This window comes from Nerophis lumbriciformis, linkage group LG04 (genome assembly GCF_033978685.3).
Source record: "Nerophis lumbriciformis linkage group LG04, RoL_Nlum_v2.1, whole genome shotgun sequence".
NCBI classification, from domain to species: Eukaryota; Metazoa; Chordata; class Actinopteri; order Syngnathiformes; family Syngnathidae; genus Nerophis; species Nerophis lumbriciformis.
The window spans coordinates 44,638,456-44,655,213 of record NC_084551.2 but is presented as its reverse complement, the minus strand read 5'-3'; the positions used below and the strand labels follow the sequence as shown (position 1 = coordinate 44,655,213).

The 16,758-nt window shown below is 40.8% G+C and overlaps 1 protein-coding gene across 1 annotated transcript in view; it reads left to right on the top strand.

Annotated features, from left to right (window-relative positions):
• crppa (CDP-L-ribitol pyrophosphorylase A) overlaps positions 1–16,267 on the top strand; it is a 77,501-nt gene extending 61,234 nt beyond the window's left edge. Inside the window, exon 10 of the mRNA XM_061945810.2 lies at positions 15,659–16,267. Coding sequence (XP_061801794.1) covers positions 15,659–15,763 — 105 coding nt within the window. The 3' untranslated portion in view covers positions 15,764–16,267. The remainder of the gene's footprint in view (positions 1–15,658) is intronic.
• The last annotated feature ends 491 nt before the right edge of the window (positions 16,268–16,758 follow it).

The following is a 16,758-nucleotide window of genomic DNA, read 5'->3' as shown; positions in this document are numbered from 1 at the left end:
AGTATGCGGGAGGGAAGCCAGAGACGCAATGCTTACTGCAAGAGTGAACTACGTTCCGGCACTGGATCTTCGAGTCCGCTGGTGTGCTGATTGGCGATTGCCTGCAGCCTTGCAGGCGCGTGGCCGCGGTGCGTGCAGAGCGAGCAGGGGCGTGTCCTGGCGCGCTTCTTACGGAGTTGCCTGCAGAGCTTGCGGTAGACGACATGCGGGATTGTGCACGTGCCTTGACAATATCTCCATAAATGGTAGAGGTTTACCCAAAGAGGTTTGTGCGATTCCACCATTTTTTCCCCCCAATTGTAGTCGGACATTGTAGTCAATAAGTTCCTCATTTTTATATATCCTCTTGTTGTGGGGCAGACTGGCTCGTACATGCACATGCATGCTAAAATACTCCGCTGTTGACATTTCATTCTTTTCTTTCCTGTTGCTATTTCTAATACAAAGTAGCGTATAGTTGTAACTTATGTCAGTAGAATCGTTATGGAAGCGCTACAAACTACAACATGGCTGACGGTGAGAGGACGCAGTCAGAGGGGGCTTTGGCGCGTAAATAAGACCGCCCACAAAACGGCTTGAAGACAGTCCGTAAAACATAATCTATGTAACATTTTGAGCAAAGAGCCACCATTACATGTTATGTAGACCACAAGGAAGTGATTTAAATGTCGAAAAAAAAAATCATATTATGACCCCTTTCAAGCAGTTCCACCCATTGCAATGAATGGCCAAACCAGCAGAATGTTGCCATCTTAAAAGGTGTCACTGTACCTTGCATGGGTTTAAATGACCACTTTTCCTGCAGGAAGTTCATCTGTGAGATGTGCAAAATACAGCGTACACCTTCACAATAGCCTTGTTATGTGTGCAAAATGTCTAATTGTCACATGTATCCTGAATAATCCGGTGGTTTACATAATAGGTGTCCAAACTTTTGCCACTGAGGAACGCACACTTAGAATTAAAGCATGTGGCGGCCATTTTGATATTTTTCATTTTCAAAACAAATACAATTTCTAGTTGTTGTTTTTTAACTTTAGGGCTTCCCTCATGTTTGGTCATGGGCACATGGTAGGGTCTCAGTTATAAAATAGGTCATGTAATAGTGTTTTTCTCAATGCTTAAATCTTTGATCAACTTCAGACCTATTTGTCGATACAAAGTTTGAAGGTTTTTTTTTTAAATTTAGGTTTAATGCCCTTTTTGTTGAAGAAAATCATGTTTTTACGGCAAAAACACAAAGTATGCAATATTTTCCCCAAAACATTTTTAAAGTGGAATATTTGATTTGAAATAATCGGAGTTTTAAATAGGTCAATAATTCATAACAACATTGATTCTGATTTTTTTTTTTTTTTTTTTTTTTAGCAATGACAATTTTTAAAAACAAATCAGGGATCCAGTCATTAAAGTGTTAAAAATAGGTCATATATTAATTTTACTTTTTTTTTTTTACTTTCAACTTATAAATCTTTAGATCAACTTAAGATCGACCTGTCATTTGAGTTAAAAAAAAAAAATCTATGTTTCTTTTGTTTTTTTGCGTGTTTATTTAATGCCTTTTATGTAAAGGAGACTTTCTTTTTTTTGCATGGCGCACACACAAAACAGGCAATATTTTCCATTGAAAAAAAATATTTTAAAAAGGTCAATAATTTATAGAAACATTTTGATTTATTATTACTTTTTGAGCAAATAAAAAAATAATCCCACAAAAATACCCCAACTCATAAAGTGTTAAAAATAGGTCATATATTGGACTTTTTTTTTTTTTTACCTTCAACCAATTAATTTCTAAATCAACTTCAGCTCGGTCGATTACAAGCTTCTTTTTTTTTTTTTTTTTTTTTTACAATTTGTGTAGTTTTTTATGCCCTTTTTTCATCGAAAACTGTGTTTTTAATGGTAAACTAGTGTTGTCCCGATACCAATATTTTGGTACCGGTATCGGTACCAAAATGTATTTTGATAATTTGATACTTTTCTAAATAAAGGGGACCACAAAACATTGCATTATTGACTTTATTTTAACCAAAAATCTTACGGTACATCAAACATATGTTTCTTATTGCAATTTTGTCCTTTTCTTTTCTTTTTTATTAGTAAGTAAGTAAACAAAGGCTCCTAATTAGTCTGCTGACATATGCAGTAACATATTGTGTCATTTTCCATTCTATTATCTTGTCAACATTATTAAGGACACGTGGTAGAAAATTAATTAGTAATCTACTTGTTTATTTACTGTTAATATCTGGTTATTTTCTGTTTTAACATGTTCTATCTACACTTCTGTTAAAATGTAATAATCACTTTTTCTTCTGTTGTTTGGATGCTTTACATTAGTTTTGGATGATACCACAAATTCGGGTATCAATCCAATAACAAGTCGTTACAGGATCATACATTGGTCATATTCAAAGTCTTCATGTGTTTATAAACATAATATACATTTTTTAAAAACGAAAGAAAATGTTATGATGCCAAAAAATATTGACGTAATCATAGTAGTATCGACTAGATACAGTACTTTTTTAGAGGCGGTATAGTACCGAATATGATTCATTAGTATCGCGGTGCTATACTAATACCGGTATACCGTACAACCCTATGGCAAACACACAAAAAGTAAAATATTTTCACAAAAAATATTTCAGTGGAATAATTAATGGGAAGTAATTGGAGCCTTACACTGTTTCAATGTCCATTTCTCAGATGATATCATTTTTGATGACTGAAGTGCTGATATCAGCCAAACCGAACCACCCCGCCCCAACCCCCTCCACATCCCACCCCCCGGATTGTAAATAATGTAAATAATTCAATGTACCCGGTGTATACTCTGATGATTAATTTGTGTGATGACTGTATTATGCTGATAGTATATATTCGTACCATGAATTGATTAACGTGGACCCCGACTTAAACAAGTTGAAAAACTTATTTGTGTGTTACCATTTAGTGGTCAATTATACGGAATATGTACTGTACTGTGCAATCTACTAATAAAAGTCTCAATCAATCAATACATCAGTCAATAATTCATAACAACATCGATTTTGATTCCTTATTATTTTTTGAGCAATGAGTTAAAAAAAAAGAAGCCTGCATTGCAGTCAACATTGCAACTTTTTCTTGTTACGTTTCACATTTATACTCTTATTCGCCTTTTTTGTGTTTTATTTTTTGTAATAGTGTTTTACGGGCTGTTAAAACGGCCCCCGTGACGGACTCTGGACACCTATGGGTTACGCGTATCGTATGTTTGAACAGTATAAAGAGATTTGTGTCTAATAGAGATGCGCGGTTTGCGGGCACAACCACGGAGTCCGCGGATTATCCGCGGAGTCGGCGGATTATCCGCGGATCGGGCGGATGAAATTAAAAAAATTAGATTTGGGTCGGTCGGGCGGTTGAAATAAAAAAAAATTAGATTTTAAATAGATTCAGGCGGGTGGCAGTTAAACCAATTTGGAAATATATATACATAGTTAAATGTTGTTACCCACATACAAAAAACGAGCAGGCACCTGCTGCATATGCCACAACAGAAGAAAAAAAAAAAAAGAGATGGACACTTTTACGGAGCGGAGAAGGGACGCCTCGCCGGGGTCCGGGACCGAGGCCCCTTCCCCCGAGAGGGCCCCACCGGGAGCCGTAGCTGAGGCGATCCGCGAGAAGGGCCCGACGCACGTCCAGGGTCACCACCACGCCCACCGCACCGACACCCCGCCTCGTCCGCCTTCGCCGCGGCCGGCGTCACGCGCAGCAGGTAAGCAGCTTACCTGCCCGCCACCCCCGTGGCCGGGGGCTCGTAACGGGTCACTCCGCGCGCTCCGCACGCGCAGCTTACCTGCCCGCGCAGCTTACCTGCCCGCGCAGCTTACCTGCCCGCCACCCCTGTTGCCGGGGGCGCGTAACAGGGGTACTCCGCGCGCAGTGCGCTCACGAAAGGGGTGGGGCTCACCCTGGTTGATATAGACAGCAGGACGGTGGCCATGGAAGTTGGAACCCGCTAAGGAGTGTGTAACAACCCACCTGCCGAATCAACTAGCCCTGAAAATGGATGGCGCTGGAGCGTCGGGCCCATACCCGGCCGTCGCCGGCAGCGAGACGCGCTTGGAGGTGCGCTCAGCGCGGCTCCCATATGATTGCGCACTGGTGTGCGTCTGGGTCGTGACAGCGTGGCACGCGAATGTCTGTACTGCATTGGATCAGTCTCCTTTCTTTAACAGGCAAAAGCTTTATAACCTCACTAATGCCTTGCATCGTCTATATTAGATATATAACAACGGGCGGGTGCGGGCGGGTGCGGTTCTGATCAAATGTTAGAAACGGGTGGATGGCGGATGGTTGACGACTTTCTGATGCGGTTGCGGATGAAATAATTGCCTATCCGCGCATCTCTAGTGTCTAATATTAGAACCAAAAGCCATGACTTCCACTGTCAACAAACACAGCTGTTAGGTTAGTTTCACTTGTCGTCACTCTTTCTCTCTCGCGCGCGTCACCTTTCCAGCGTTTGTATGAAATGTGTGTATTGGTAATGCTTCCTTCCACCGAGGAAGAGCGTAACAACGTCACCGAATAGCGTTTAGAAGTCAAGTGGGATTCAATTAGGACTCCTAGTGTGTCATGGAGGGGGAGGGAGTGGAATGCCTCGACGGAGGCATGCAAATTGTCACTGGTGGAGCTCCTAATTACTCCAAGAGACCTTTCCACTTCAAAGCGGCTCCTTCTTGTGTGGCAGGAGAGCTGCTCCTCTTTCATGGAAAGGTTGATTGCATCGGCGGCATTTAAGGGCGGGGACAGACGGGGCACGGCCTGCTGTGTGGTCCCGCTCTGCTTCTCAAAGACCTGTCGCCTCACGCCTCGCCACAGTCCTCGGCGGCAAAAATAGCAGCTCTTGATCGAAGTCTCTTACCCGCAACTCGTGATCGTAGCAGGAATAACGAGGCGCTTGCTTGTGTTTAAGTGTACGGAATATATTCTGCCCAGTCACTTTGGGATTTTCTACGACTTTTATTTCTACTCACAAAAAGCTGTCACCTCATTTCACTCTTGGATGAGAGCCTGGCGCTTTGGCACGCAACCTTCAACGGAAAGCAGCCTTGAAGGACTTTTATCTCTGCGATTTTTCCATCATTTGCAGAATACATTTATAAATATTACGCTTGTCTGTATTTATAAGTAACTTTTGTAAAAGAAAAAAGGCCAAGATTGAATTAGTCCATAATCCATTTACAAACTTGGTTCTTGAACATGGTTCGTAAATAAAAAAACTTTGTACAGTGAAGCACATTTTTCCATAAGAAACAATGTAAACATGAATAATTGCTTCCAGCCTCAACAAAGTCCATATTTTAGTTAGGGTTAGTACACTTGAACACAATATAAAGTTCTATAGAGTACTGTATATCAAACAAACATAACAAGGAAATTATTCATCAACGGTCTCTTTTTTTCTCCTCTCGCACGCACACAGAAGTCCCTTTGGTGCCCTCACGAATGATCACAAATCCTTCACTTACACAACCGTATTGCTACAATAATAACCATTTAAAAAAGACAATGGAGGAGCTGAAGAGAAAGGAGCAGACAGAGGGTGAGAACAGGGGTCTTGTGTGTGCTCTTGGACGGGGCGGAGCTAAATCAGAGCTAGCTCTTCTCCTCCGCTGTGTAACAGGTCTGCTTTAGCATCTTTTTTCAGAAAGGTCCGGTCTCATCACAATTAAAACTTGCTGCATTACAAAGCCTGCTTCGTTAATTCTACCATACTTGTGAGCGTCATTAATGCACTCTTCGCAAATCTTTTTTTTTTTTAACTCCACAGTGATTCCGTCCTCCTTTCCACGCCAGTCTGTTATTTTTGGATTGATATCATGTTGGCAAAATGGACAAAACACCGAAAAGGGAAGTAGTGAATAGTAGTGTAATGCGCCCTGCTTTTTGCCTGCAGGGGTGACATAAAACAAATGAATGAATGACACGGAGGCATATTTGGCTCGAACTAAAAGTTTGCGAATGGAGGGGTTCGTAAAATCGATGTTCCACCGTATGCCAAAATCTCCATTTAGATTTCACGGTAGGGATGTCACCATTACAGCTTTTAATAATAAACCGGGGGAAACTTTCCCGATGGTTAATATTACTGCTTCAAATTTTGTTGTTCTGCTAATTTCCTATGGAAGCAGCTAGCGAGCTAATCACAAGCTAGCTTAAATGCTAACATGGATACAAGACCCATTCACAATTTTCAAAATAAAACTTAGATAAAAATGTAAATAATTTTAACAAAGTACTTTTTGAGTACCGTATTTTGCGGACTATAAGGCGCCCTTAAAATATTTTTTCCCCCTCAAACCTCGACAGTGCACCTTATAACACGGGTGGGCCTAATGTACGGAATAATTCTGGTTTTGCTTACCGACCTTGAAGCACTTTTATTTGATACATGGTGTAATGATAAGTGTGACCAGTAGATGGCAGTCAAACATAAGAGATACGTGTAGACTGCACTATGATGGCAATATGACTCAAATAAACAACACCAACATTTTATATGTTCGATTAAAATTATAGAACATTACACACGGCGCTCAAAAATCTATCAAAATGTTTTAGTACATCTTTGGTAAGTTATGAAGGCACACCGCTTGATGTGCTTCAACATACGAGTATTATTATGGTGTGTGTATAAGGTAAGACATATTATTTGGTGTTTTGTTTCGCAATATTATGCAAAAGCAACTTTTCTTACCTTTTTTGTACCTGCTGATCTGTATTTGGGATCTGCATAAATCCTGAAAAATTGCACGCGCCCGCCTTTGTAGTCCATGCGGACACCATAGTCGATAAGCTTCTTCTTTTTCTCTATCTTCTTGTTATGGGACATTCATCCTCTGCTGTTGCCGTTACTAATATAAAGTAATGTAAAGTTCTTACTTATATCTGTCAGTAAACTCGCCATGAAAGCGCTAAAACATATCGGTGTAGTGAGTTTACATTATTCACCCAAGGAACTTTAGTAATTAGAGTGTTCCGGTTGGACGGTTTTTCACGGGACACATTTCCGGTGTTGTTGTTTCTGGATGAGGAGATGCTGCTCCGTTATTGATTGAAGTAAAGTCTGAATGTCATTAAAACAGTTAGCTCCATTTTTTGACACTTCTTCCACCCCCGTCCTTGCACGCTACACCGCTACAACAAAGATGACGGGGAGAAGACGCTGCCGAAGGTGAACCACGTAAATAAGACTGCCCACAAAACGGCGCATCCGGAAGCGACTGTCAGAAAGCGGCTTGAAGATGATCTGTAAAACATAATCTATGCAACATTTTGACCAAAGAACCACCATTACATGTTATGTAGACCACAAGGAAGTGTTTTACATTTAGAAAAAAATAATGATAATATGACTCCTTTAATGCGCCCTATAATCTGTTGTGCCTTATATATGAAAAAAGATCAAAAATAGACCATTCATCAGCAGTGCGCCTTATAATCCGGTGCGCCCTATGGTCCGGAAAATACAATACATTTGACAATACCGTGATAATAATGATTCTTTTGGTGTAGGTATGTGTGTATTTGTCACCAACTGGATCTCCGCAGTGGTCTTTCAGCGCCTCTCACGCTCGATCGCACAGTCTGAATGGCGGCCGGGCCGCTGCATTTAAAGTTCAACTGCGTTCATGTTGTCAACACTGATGACGTAGAACACCAAACATTCGGATGAAAAGAGTACGCACGCCACAAATCTTTGAACACATTTTCCAAGTTTACACTCGACAAAACGTCTAAAAGGAGAGCAAAATGTTCATTGGAAACAATATTATAAGTTCTACATGTATCTGTGAGTCTGCCAAACATCTTTTACGTTGATTTCCTGGTCGTTGTGACGTGAAACACAAGTCGAGTGCGACCAGCCATGTTTACTCACATTTTTCCTCACTTCCAAGGCTAATTTCATTAATTTAGTCAATTAAAAATCCACCATCTGTGAAACCTCGTTTTCTGTCTCTTTGTGGAGCAAGCTTTCCAATTATACCAACCTTTTTCTAAAATGGGGTAAATATTACGAAAATTCTGACATTTTTAACAAAAAGGTCGCACCTAAAATCTTGAGCCCCGTTGTCTTGGTATTAATAAGTTAACCAGGAATGTGTGCATTTCCCCCGGTTTTAATAGTCCATATTTTTCTTAGTATTTATCACAGGAACATGATCTTGTATCACCAGTCTCGTCTTGACAAGACCTGTCTGATCATACTGGTTTCAATTCATCTGTGAAATTTTACGCACACAATAAAAGTGATATGAAATGTTCATACTGCATACTTGCCAACCTTGAGACCTCCGATTTCGGGAGGTGGGGGGGGGTAGTTAAGAGGGGAGGAGTATATTTACAGCTAGAATTCACCAAGTCAAGTATTTCATATATATAAGAAATACTTGACTTTCAGTGAATTCTAGCTATATAAGAGAAATACTTGAATTTCAGTGTTCATTTATTTACACATATACACACACATAACACTCATTTACTCATTGTTGAGTTAAGGGTTGAATTGTTCATCCTTGTTCTATTCTCTATTCTAACCATGCTGAACACCCTCTCTGATGATGCATTCTGCTTCGTCTCCTTGTTGTGTGCGCAGTTGTGCACTGCACTCTCTAAAAGCCTTAGATGTTAATGTCGTATATGCATGTACAGTAGATGGCAGTATTGCCCTGTTTAAGAGTATCACAACATTGCTGTTTACGGCAGACGAATTGCTTTACGGTAGACAAAAACGTGACTGCTGTTGTGTGTTGTTGCCGCGCTGGGAGGACGTTAATGAAACTGCCTAACAATAAACCATACTTGCCAACCCTCCCGGATTTTCCGGGAGACTCCCGAAATTCAGCGCCTCTCCCGAAAACCTCCCGGGACAAATTTTCTCCCGAAAAGCTCCCGAAATTCAGGCCGAGCTGGAGGCCACGCCCCCTCCAGCTCCATGCGGACCTGAGTGACGTGTCGACAGCCTCTTTTCACGTCCGCTTTCCCACAATATAAACAGCGTGCCTGCCCAATCACTTTGTAACTGTAGAATGATGGAGGGCGAGTTCTTGGTTTCTTTTGTGGGTTTATTGTTAGGCAGTTTCATTAAGGTCCTCCCAGCGCGGCAACAACACACAACAACAGCAGTCACGTTTTCGTCTACTGTAAAGCAGTTCGTCTGCCGTAAACAGCAATGTTGTGACACTCTTAAACAGGACAATACTGCCATCTACTGTACATGCATATGTGACAATAAGATCTACTGCGCACACAACAAGGAGACGAAGCAGAATGCATCATCAGAGAGGGTGTTCAGCATGGTTAGAAAAATAGTGACAGAGAATAGAACAAGGATGGACAATTCAACCCTTAACTCAACAATGAGTAGATGAGTGTTATGTGTGTGTATATGTGTAAATAAATAAACACTGAAATTCAAGTATTTCTCTTATTTATATATATATATATATATATATATATATGAAATACTTGACTTGGTGAATTCTAGCTGTAAATATACTCCTCCCCTCTTAACCACGCACCCCACCCCACCCCCACCTCCCGAAATCGGAGGTCTCAAGGTTGGCAAGTATGCAATAAACCCACATAAGAAACTAAGAACTCGCCCTCGATCATTCTACAGTTATAACATGATTGGGCGGGCAGGCTGTTTATATTGTGGGAAAGCGGACATGAAAACAGGCTGTCGACACGTCACTCAGGTCCGCCTGAATTTCGGGAGATTTTCGGGAGAAAATTTGTCTTGGGAGGTTTTCGGGAGAAGCCCTGAATTTCGGGAGTCTCCCCGAAAATCCGGGAGGGTTGGCAAGTATGCATACTGTTGCATCCCAAATCTGCAATGACAATATTTCTATTAAAGTAAATAACTGCAAACACTTTTGGCTTGAAGGTCCATGAAGTGAAGATTTGTGGTGGAAAGCGGTTAATAAAAGCAAATGGCAACCAGCTGACGACACTTTGGTTCAGTCCTACGAGGAGGAACTCCTGGTTTTAAACAGGTGATCTCCACAAGCTCGTGTGCTGCGGTTTTTCCTCTCAAAGACTCAACTTTGCCAGCTGGGTGCATTTCTGCTTGCAAACTGGTTTCATCATTTCCTCACGTTGGCACGGATTTGTGGAAAAACACTTTTGCTCAAAGGCCATCAACTCTGATGACAACCTGGAGACACGTTAATCCACCAGGGATCACGTTGCCCCTCAGTAGGAAACAAGGCTGCGTTTACACCAAATCTGATGTTCTTGCCCTCAAGTGACACGGATCGGATATTTTTTTGACAGTCTAAACGCTCCAAATCTGATCTTTTGGCATGAGGTTCAGGCCACATCAGAGGTAGTCCATATCCTTCTGGAATCTGATTTGTTAAAATGTGACCTGTTTGCCTTTTACGTCATCTTTGGGCGATCTACATCAAGTGGATGCTTCATCACAACATCATTCACTCAGTCATTTGTGCACTAATCAGTTAATACGTTCAGTCATCCATCGATAAATTAGTCATTTCTACTATGCACCAGTCAATTTATCCACTCATTCATTTGTGCATTCATCAGTTCATACTCTGTCTACCATAATTAATCCATTCTACTACACACTATTCTTTTCTTCCACTTCATCAGTTCATACATTCAGTCATCCATAAATAATCCATTCTACAGTCCTTTTCATCCACTAATTCATTTGTGCATCAATCAGTTCATACATTCAGTCATCCATCAGTGAACTAGTCGATTCTACCACCCAACAGTCTATTCATCCACTCATTCATTTGCGCATCCATCAGCTCATACATTCAGTCATACATAAATAATCCATTCTATTACCAAACAGTCCTTTCATCCATACATTCATTTGTGCACTAATCACTTTAAACATTCAGTGAATTAACCCATTCTACTGTCAAACAGTCTTTTAATCCACTCATTCATTTCTGCATCCATCAGTTCATACATTCAGTCATCCATCAGTGAATTAATCACTTCTACTACACAACATTCTTTTCTTCCACTCTGTCATTTATGCATTCATCAGTTTAAGCATTCAGTCATCCATCAATTAATTAATTAATCATTTCTACTATGCAAACCTATTCTTCCACTCATTCATTTGCGCATTCATCAGTTTAAATATTCAGTCATCCATCATTGAATTAATCCACTCTACTATCCAACAGTCTATTCGTCCACTCATTCATTTGCACATTCATCAATTTAAACATTCTGTCATCCATCAGTGAATTAACCCATTCTACTGTCAAACAGTCTATTCATCCACTCATTCATTTGCGCATTTATCAGTTCAAGCATTCAGTCATCCATCAGTGAATTAATCCATTCAACTATCTAGCAGTCCATTCATCCACTCATTCAGTTGTGCATACATCAGTGAATTAATCCATTCTTCTACGCAACAGTCCATTCATCCAATCATTCATTTGTGCATTCATCAGTTCAAACATTCAGTCATCCATCAGTGTATTAATCCATTCAACTATCTCGCAGTCTATTCATCCACTCATTCATTTGCGCATTCATCAGTTCAAGCATTCAGTCATCCATCAGTGAATTAATTCATTCAACTATCTAGCAGTCCATTCATCCACTCATTCAGTTGTGCATACATCAGTGAATTAATCCATTCTTCTACGCAACAGTCCATTCATCCAATCATTCATTTGTGCATTCATCAGTTCAAACATTCAGTCATCCATCAGTGAATTAATCCATTCAACTATCTCGCAGTCCATTCATCAGTTGTGCATACATCAGTGAAGTAATCCATTCTACTATGCAGCAGTCCATTCATCCACTCATTCATTTGTGCATTCATCAGTGAAAACATTCAGTCATTCATGAGTGAATTAATCCATTCTACTATCAAACAATCCTTTCATCCATCATTGCATTCACCTAGCGATCCATTCATCCACTCATTCATCAGTTGATTGATGCAGTCACCTATGGGTCAATCGACCATGGTTCAGCCATTCATCCACCGATCGAGCAATGCTTTCATTCAGCCATTCATCAGGACATACTCATCCGTCAGTAAATCCACTCTTTAAACCATTAGTGCCCTCATCCACACATCCATCAGTCCCTTCATTCGTTCACCTATTCATCCAAGTGTCATGTGACCTCTCCTCCATGCTGGTTGTGATTAGCGAGGAGAACTTGAGGAGGGTCTCAGGTGGCTACACGACATTAGTTACGGTCAGGCCCGATTCCACGCTCGTCCCTCTCGCCTCCTCACGTACACCAGAAGGCCCGCTTTGCTTTACTTTACATTAGATTAGACGAGACGGGAGCCTGGGTTTCGCAGCAGTGGTGAGTGGCACGCAAGCGTAAAAAGAAGCGAAGCCCCTTGAGAGTGGACTTTAGAGGCGTGGCGCTGAAGAAGGTTGAAACGTGGTCAACTCTGAGCGTTGTCTGTGGGAAGATAGAAAGCAGGTCCAAGTAAATCAAAGCAGGGAGTTTGTGTCCTGCGAGGAATGTTGGGGGAGTGAAACGCTCTCAAAGTTCACAAGGAGAACCAGAAGAACCACAACAGACTTGAGAGAAAGTCAACAATTGGTGGCCTTCTCTCAGATCTGTAAGTTTGCTGAACTTCACAGGACGTCGCGTCGGCGCTAATTTGCGAGGGAGAGAAATTGCTTTAATTTCCTCGCATTCTTTTGGGGAAATTGTTCTCGTGTGTTAGAGTCCAGTGTTTTTCAACCTTTTTTGAGCCAAGGCACATTTTTTGCGTTGAAAAAATGCAGAGGCACACCACCAGCAGAAATCATTAAAAAATGAAACTCAGCAGCCGATATAGACAATAAAAAACTTGTTTTCGCAATTGTTGGATATGACTTTAAACCATAACCAACCATGCATCACTATAGCTCTTGTCTCAAAGTAGGTGTACTGTCACCACCTGTCACATCACACCCTGACTTATTCGGACTTTTTTGCTGTTTTCCTGTGTGTAGTGTTTTACTTCTTGTCTTGTGCTCTTATTTTGGTGGCTTTTTCTCTTTTTTTGGTATTTTCCTGTAGCAGTTTCATGTCTTCCTTTGAGCGACATTTCCCGCATCTACTTCGTTTTAGCAATCAAGAATATTTCGGTTGTTTTTATCCTTCTTTGTGGGGACATTGTTGATTGTCATGTCATGTTCGGACGTACTTTGTGGACGCCTTCTTTGCTCCACAGTAAGTCTTTGCTGTCGTCCAGCATTCTGTTTTTGTTTACTTTGTAGCCAGTTCAGTTTTAGTTTTGTTCTGCATAGCCTTCCCTAAGCTTCAATGCCTTTTCTTAGGGGCACTCACCTTTTTGTTTATTTTTGGTTTAAGCATTAAACACCTTTTAACCTGCACACTGCCTCAGACATCTACAAAGCAATTAACTACCTGCTGCCACCTACTGATATGGAAGAGTATTACACGGTTACTCTGCCGAGCTCAAGACAGCATAGACACTCAATAACAACACATCATTTGCAGACTGTAATTACTGTTTTGCAAAAAATATTTTTAACCCAAATAGGTGAAATTAGATAATCTCCCACGGCACACCAGACTTTATCTCACGGCACACTAGTGTGCCGCGGCACAGTGGTTGAAAAACTGGGTGTTAGAGGAGCACGAATGGAACACGGGAGTCGCCCATAAACAGAGATGGATGGAGGCTCCCCGTTGTTGGGGAATATTTTCCCTCCTTTCGGCAGAATAAAAACGCCTTAGAATTGGCCTTTGTTGTGCTAGAAGAATACGAACACGATTAATGTTATTATGCTCTCTCACACACATACCGAATTTTCCAGACTCCAGAGCACACCAGCATATAAATCACACACCCACTACATTATAGAAGAAAACAATATCTTCCATATATTAGCCGCACCGGACTATAAGACGCAAATATATATACGTTGTGAAAATAGTTTTTTTTTTAAACCCAGAAAGATTTTGTAAATATTTGTTTACATACCTTAATTGTTTCCAAACAGTGTCTGCAACACGGCAGCAAAACGGCTGATCAAACAAAACAGAAGTCATCGTCATGGACCCACTAGCTGCATAAGCTAGCTCTCCAATCAGCTCCCCACGATGACGTTTTGGTGAATTTACGAAACTCAAACAATACAAAAAGAATGCCATTGTAAGTTATAAAATACTAACACTCAGAAACGTGCTAGCATATTAACTAATGCTAACGACGCTAGCTTGATTTTACAGTACGATCGCACGTACAAACATGCATAAAAACGCTACTATCAAACATGTCACTGTTTAGTAAGAATGAATTGTTTTAGTTATATTGTAAAACTTACAAACGTTGCTTGGGGTAATGAATGAAGAATCCATAAAAGCAGACACACTACGAAATTCCGCTTCAAGGCACTAAACAGAAGGAAATGCTGTAGACCAGTGGTTCTTAACCTGGGTTCAATCGAACCCTAGGGGTTTGGTGAGTCGAGCTCAGGGGTTCGGCGGAGGTCAAGACACACCCGACTCATCGTGTAAATAAAAACTTCTCCCTATCGGCGTATTACGGATACAGCAACAGCAGAAGTCACACTGATTTGCAGGTGTGTAATTTCTTGTGAGTTCATGCACTGTGTTGGTTTTGTTCTTTGAACAAGGTGATGTTCATGCACAGTTCATTTTGTGCACCAGTAAAAAAACATGGTAACACTTTAGTATGGGGAACATATTCACCATTAATTAGTTGCTTATTAACATGCAAATTAGTAACATATTGGCTCTTAACTAGTCATTATTAAGTACTTATTAACGCCTTATTCGGCATGGCCTTAGTATAACCCTAACCCTCTAACCCTGGCCCTAACCCTCTAACCCTAACCCTAACCAAGTAACTCTAAATTGAGTCTTTGTTACTTAGAATATGTTCCCCTAGTGTCCAATAAACTCTAAATGAAGTCTTTGTTACTTAGAATACGTTCTCCATAATAAAGTGTTACCAAAAACGTATAACTTCGTCTTGAATTTGACTTTTTTTTTTTTTTTTTCACTAAAGAAGGGTTCGATGAATGCGCATATGAAACTGGTGGGGTTCGGTACCTCCAAAAAGGTTAAGAACCACTGATCTAGACGTTCAACTTGTAACTCGTCCAAAAGATGGCGCCGTAGCACAAACAATAACATAGTCTCTGTGGGTGTTTAACGAAAACTATTTTTTGAATACAAAACATTATGGCTGTTACTTAAAAAAAAATCCATCAAGCCACAGGGTTCAAAGCGTTGTAATAAAAAAGTAGCGGCTTATAGTCCAGAAAATATGGTATATAATTATTAATGGGGTCAGAATGGAGTGAGAATGTGTGTGCGCTAGGCACCCCCGTCAAGTTAAGTTTCAGTTTAGATTCCTTCCAAAAGCGCAGCAAACCTACAAAAGCACGAGAGACTGACTTGCCCGACCTTTCAGTAGCTCGGCCGTCCTTCCAGCGCTGCTGTTGCTTGTACTTAGTCCTGTTTTGTAGAATGAAGTGTCAAACCTCAGTAAGAACCATGGAGGACTCTGCCTTCCTAACAAGGGAGACTACCAATACAGTCAACGTCATGCGTCATAATCTTGTTTCTTTGACTGATTTTTGTTCAGGACCCCGAGTGCTGGGAGAGGTCTGTGTCAAAGGTCGCAGAGATGACGTCCGCCTTGATACGAGAGCGGAGCCCCGCGTTCGCAGGACAACTTCTGCAGGCCTGACGCCGCAAAAACGGCCATCATACATCATGAACACGTGTTTACATTTGTGACTAAAGGAGCACTAGGATTTTTTTTTCTTCTCTAAATTCCTGAAATGAAAAAGGTTTTCCAAGCCAGAAGCTGTCACTTCTCTGCCTGGTCCACGTCTTCTAGTTTGGGAGATCAACGCAGATCTTGATGCGAGTGCTTTCAAAGGCATGGACTTTGACATGGGTAATTGTTGGAATGTTCCTTTAATGCCCTCCAGTAGCTGATTTTTTTCTGGGTTTTTAAGCACTCGTGAAAAAAAAAAAGGGTAAGCTGGCTTTTTTGTGATAATAAACTTTTACAGAGTGAAGACAAATAATAAATTGTGGCCTGTTGTCCCACATCCCATTAAAGTTTTTAATTGAATCCTTCGTCCGACTTTGGTCGGACGAAGGATTCGTCAACAGAGTTGGTTGCCGCCTGTAGTTAGTATTTTTAAATACTATTTCCATGTACTTTGAAACAGATTAAATATTAGTGTCCTACTGAGTGTACTGTAATGCAGTGTTTCTTAACTATAGGGCCCATTTTTGGGTCACAAGTGCCTCCTAGAGGGCCACTAAATAATGTGTTTCTCAGCTGTGGTCCATATAGGCCGCAGTGGTACCTGAATTGTAATACACTTTTCCACCACTTGTGGCAGTCATTACAATGTCAAACAATCAGAAGACATCTGCAGCTACAGTCATAGAAGTTTCTTGATTAATCGCAAAAATTATGACTAAAGTGATGAAGCTGTATTTTCATTTGCACTTTAATTGTATTAGCAGCAGTGGCGGGCCGTGCGTTTCCCACTTAGGCCTTCAGTGATGTCCGACTTCAAAGATTACCTCCCAAAATACCATAATTGATGTCACTACATGGCCATTGCTGGAGAAATATATACATGAACACATTTACGCCCTACTGGGCATTTAATCACATCAACAGTATACAAAATGGGGTTATTTTCTGGCGCATTTAAAAAT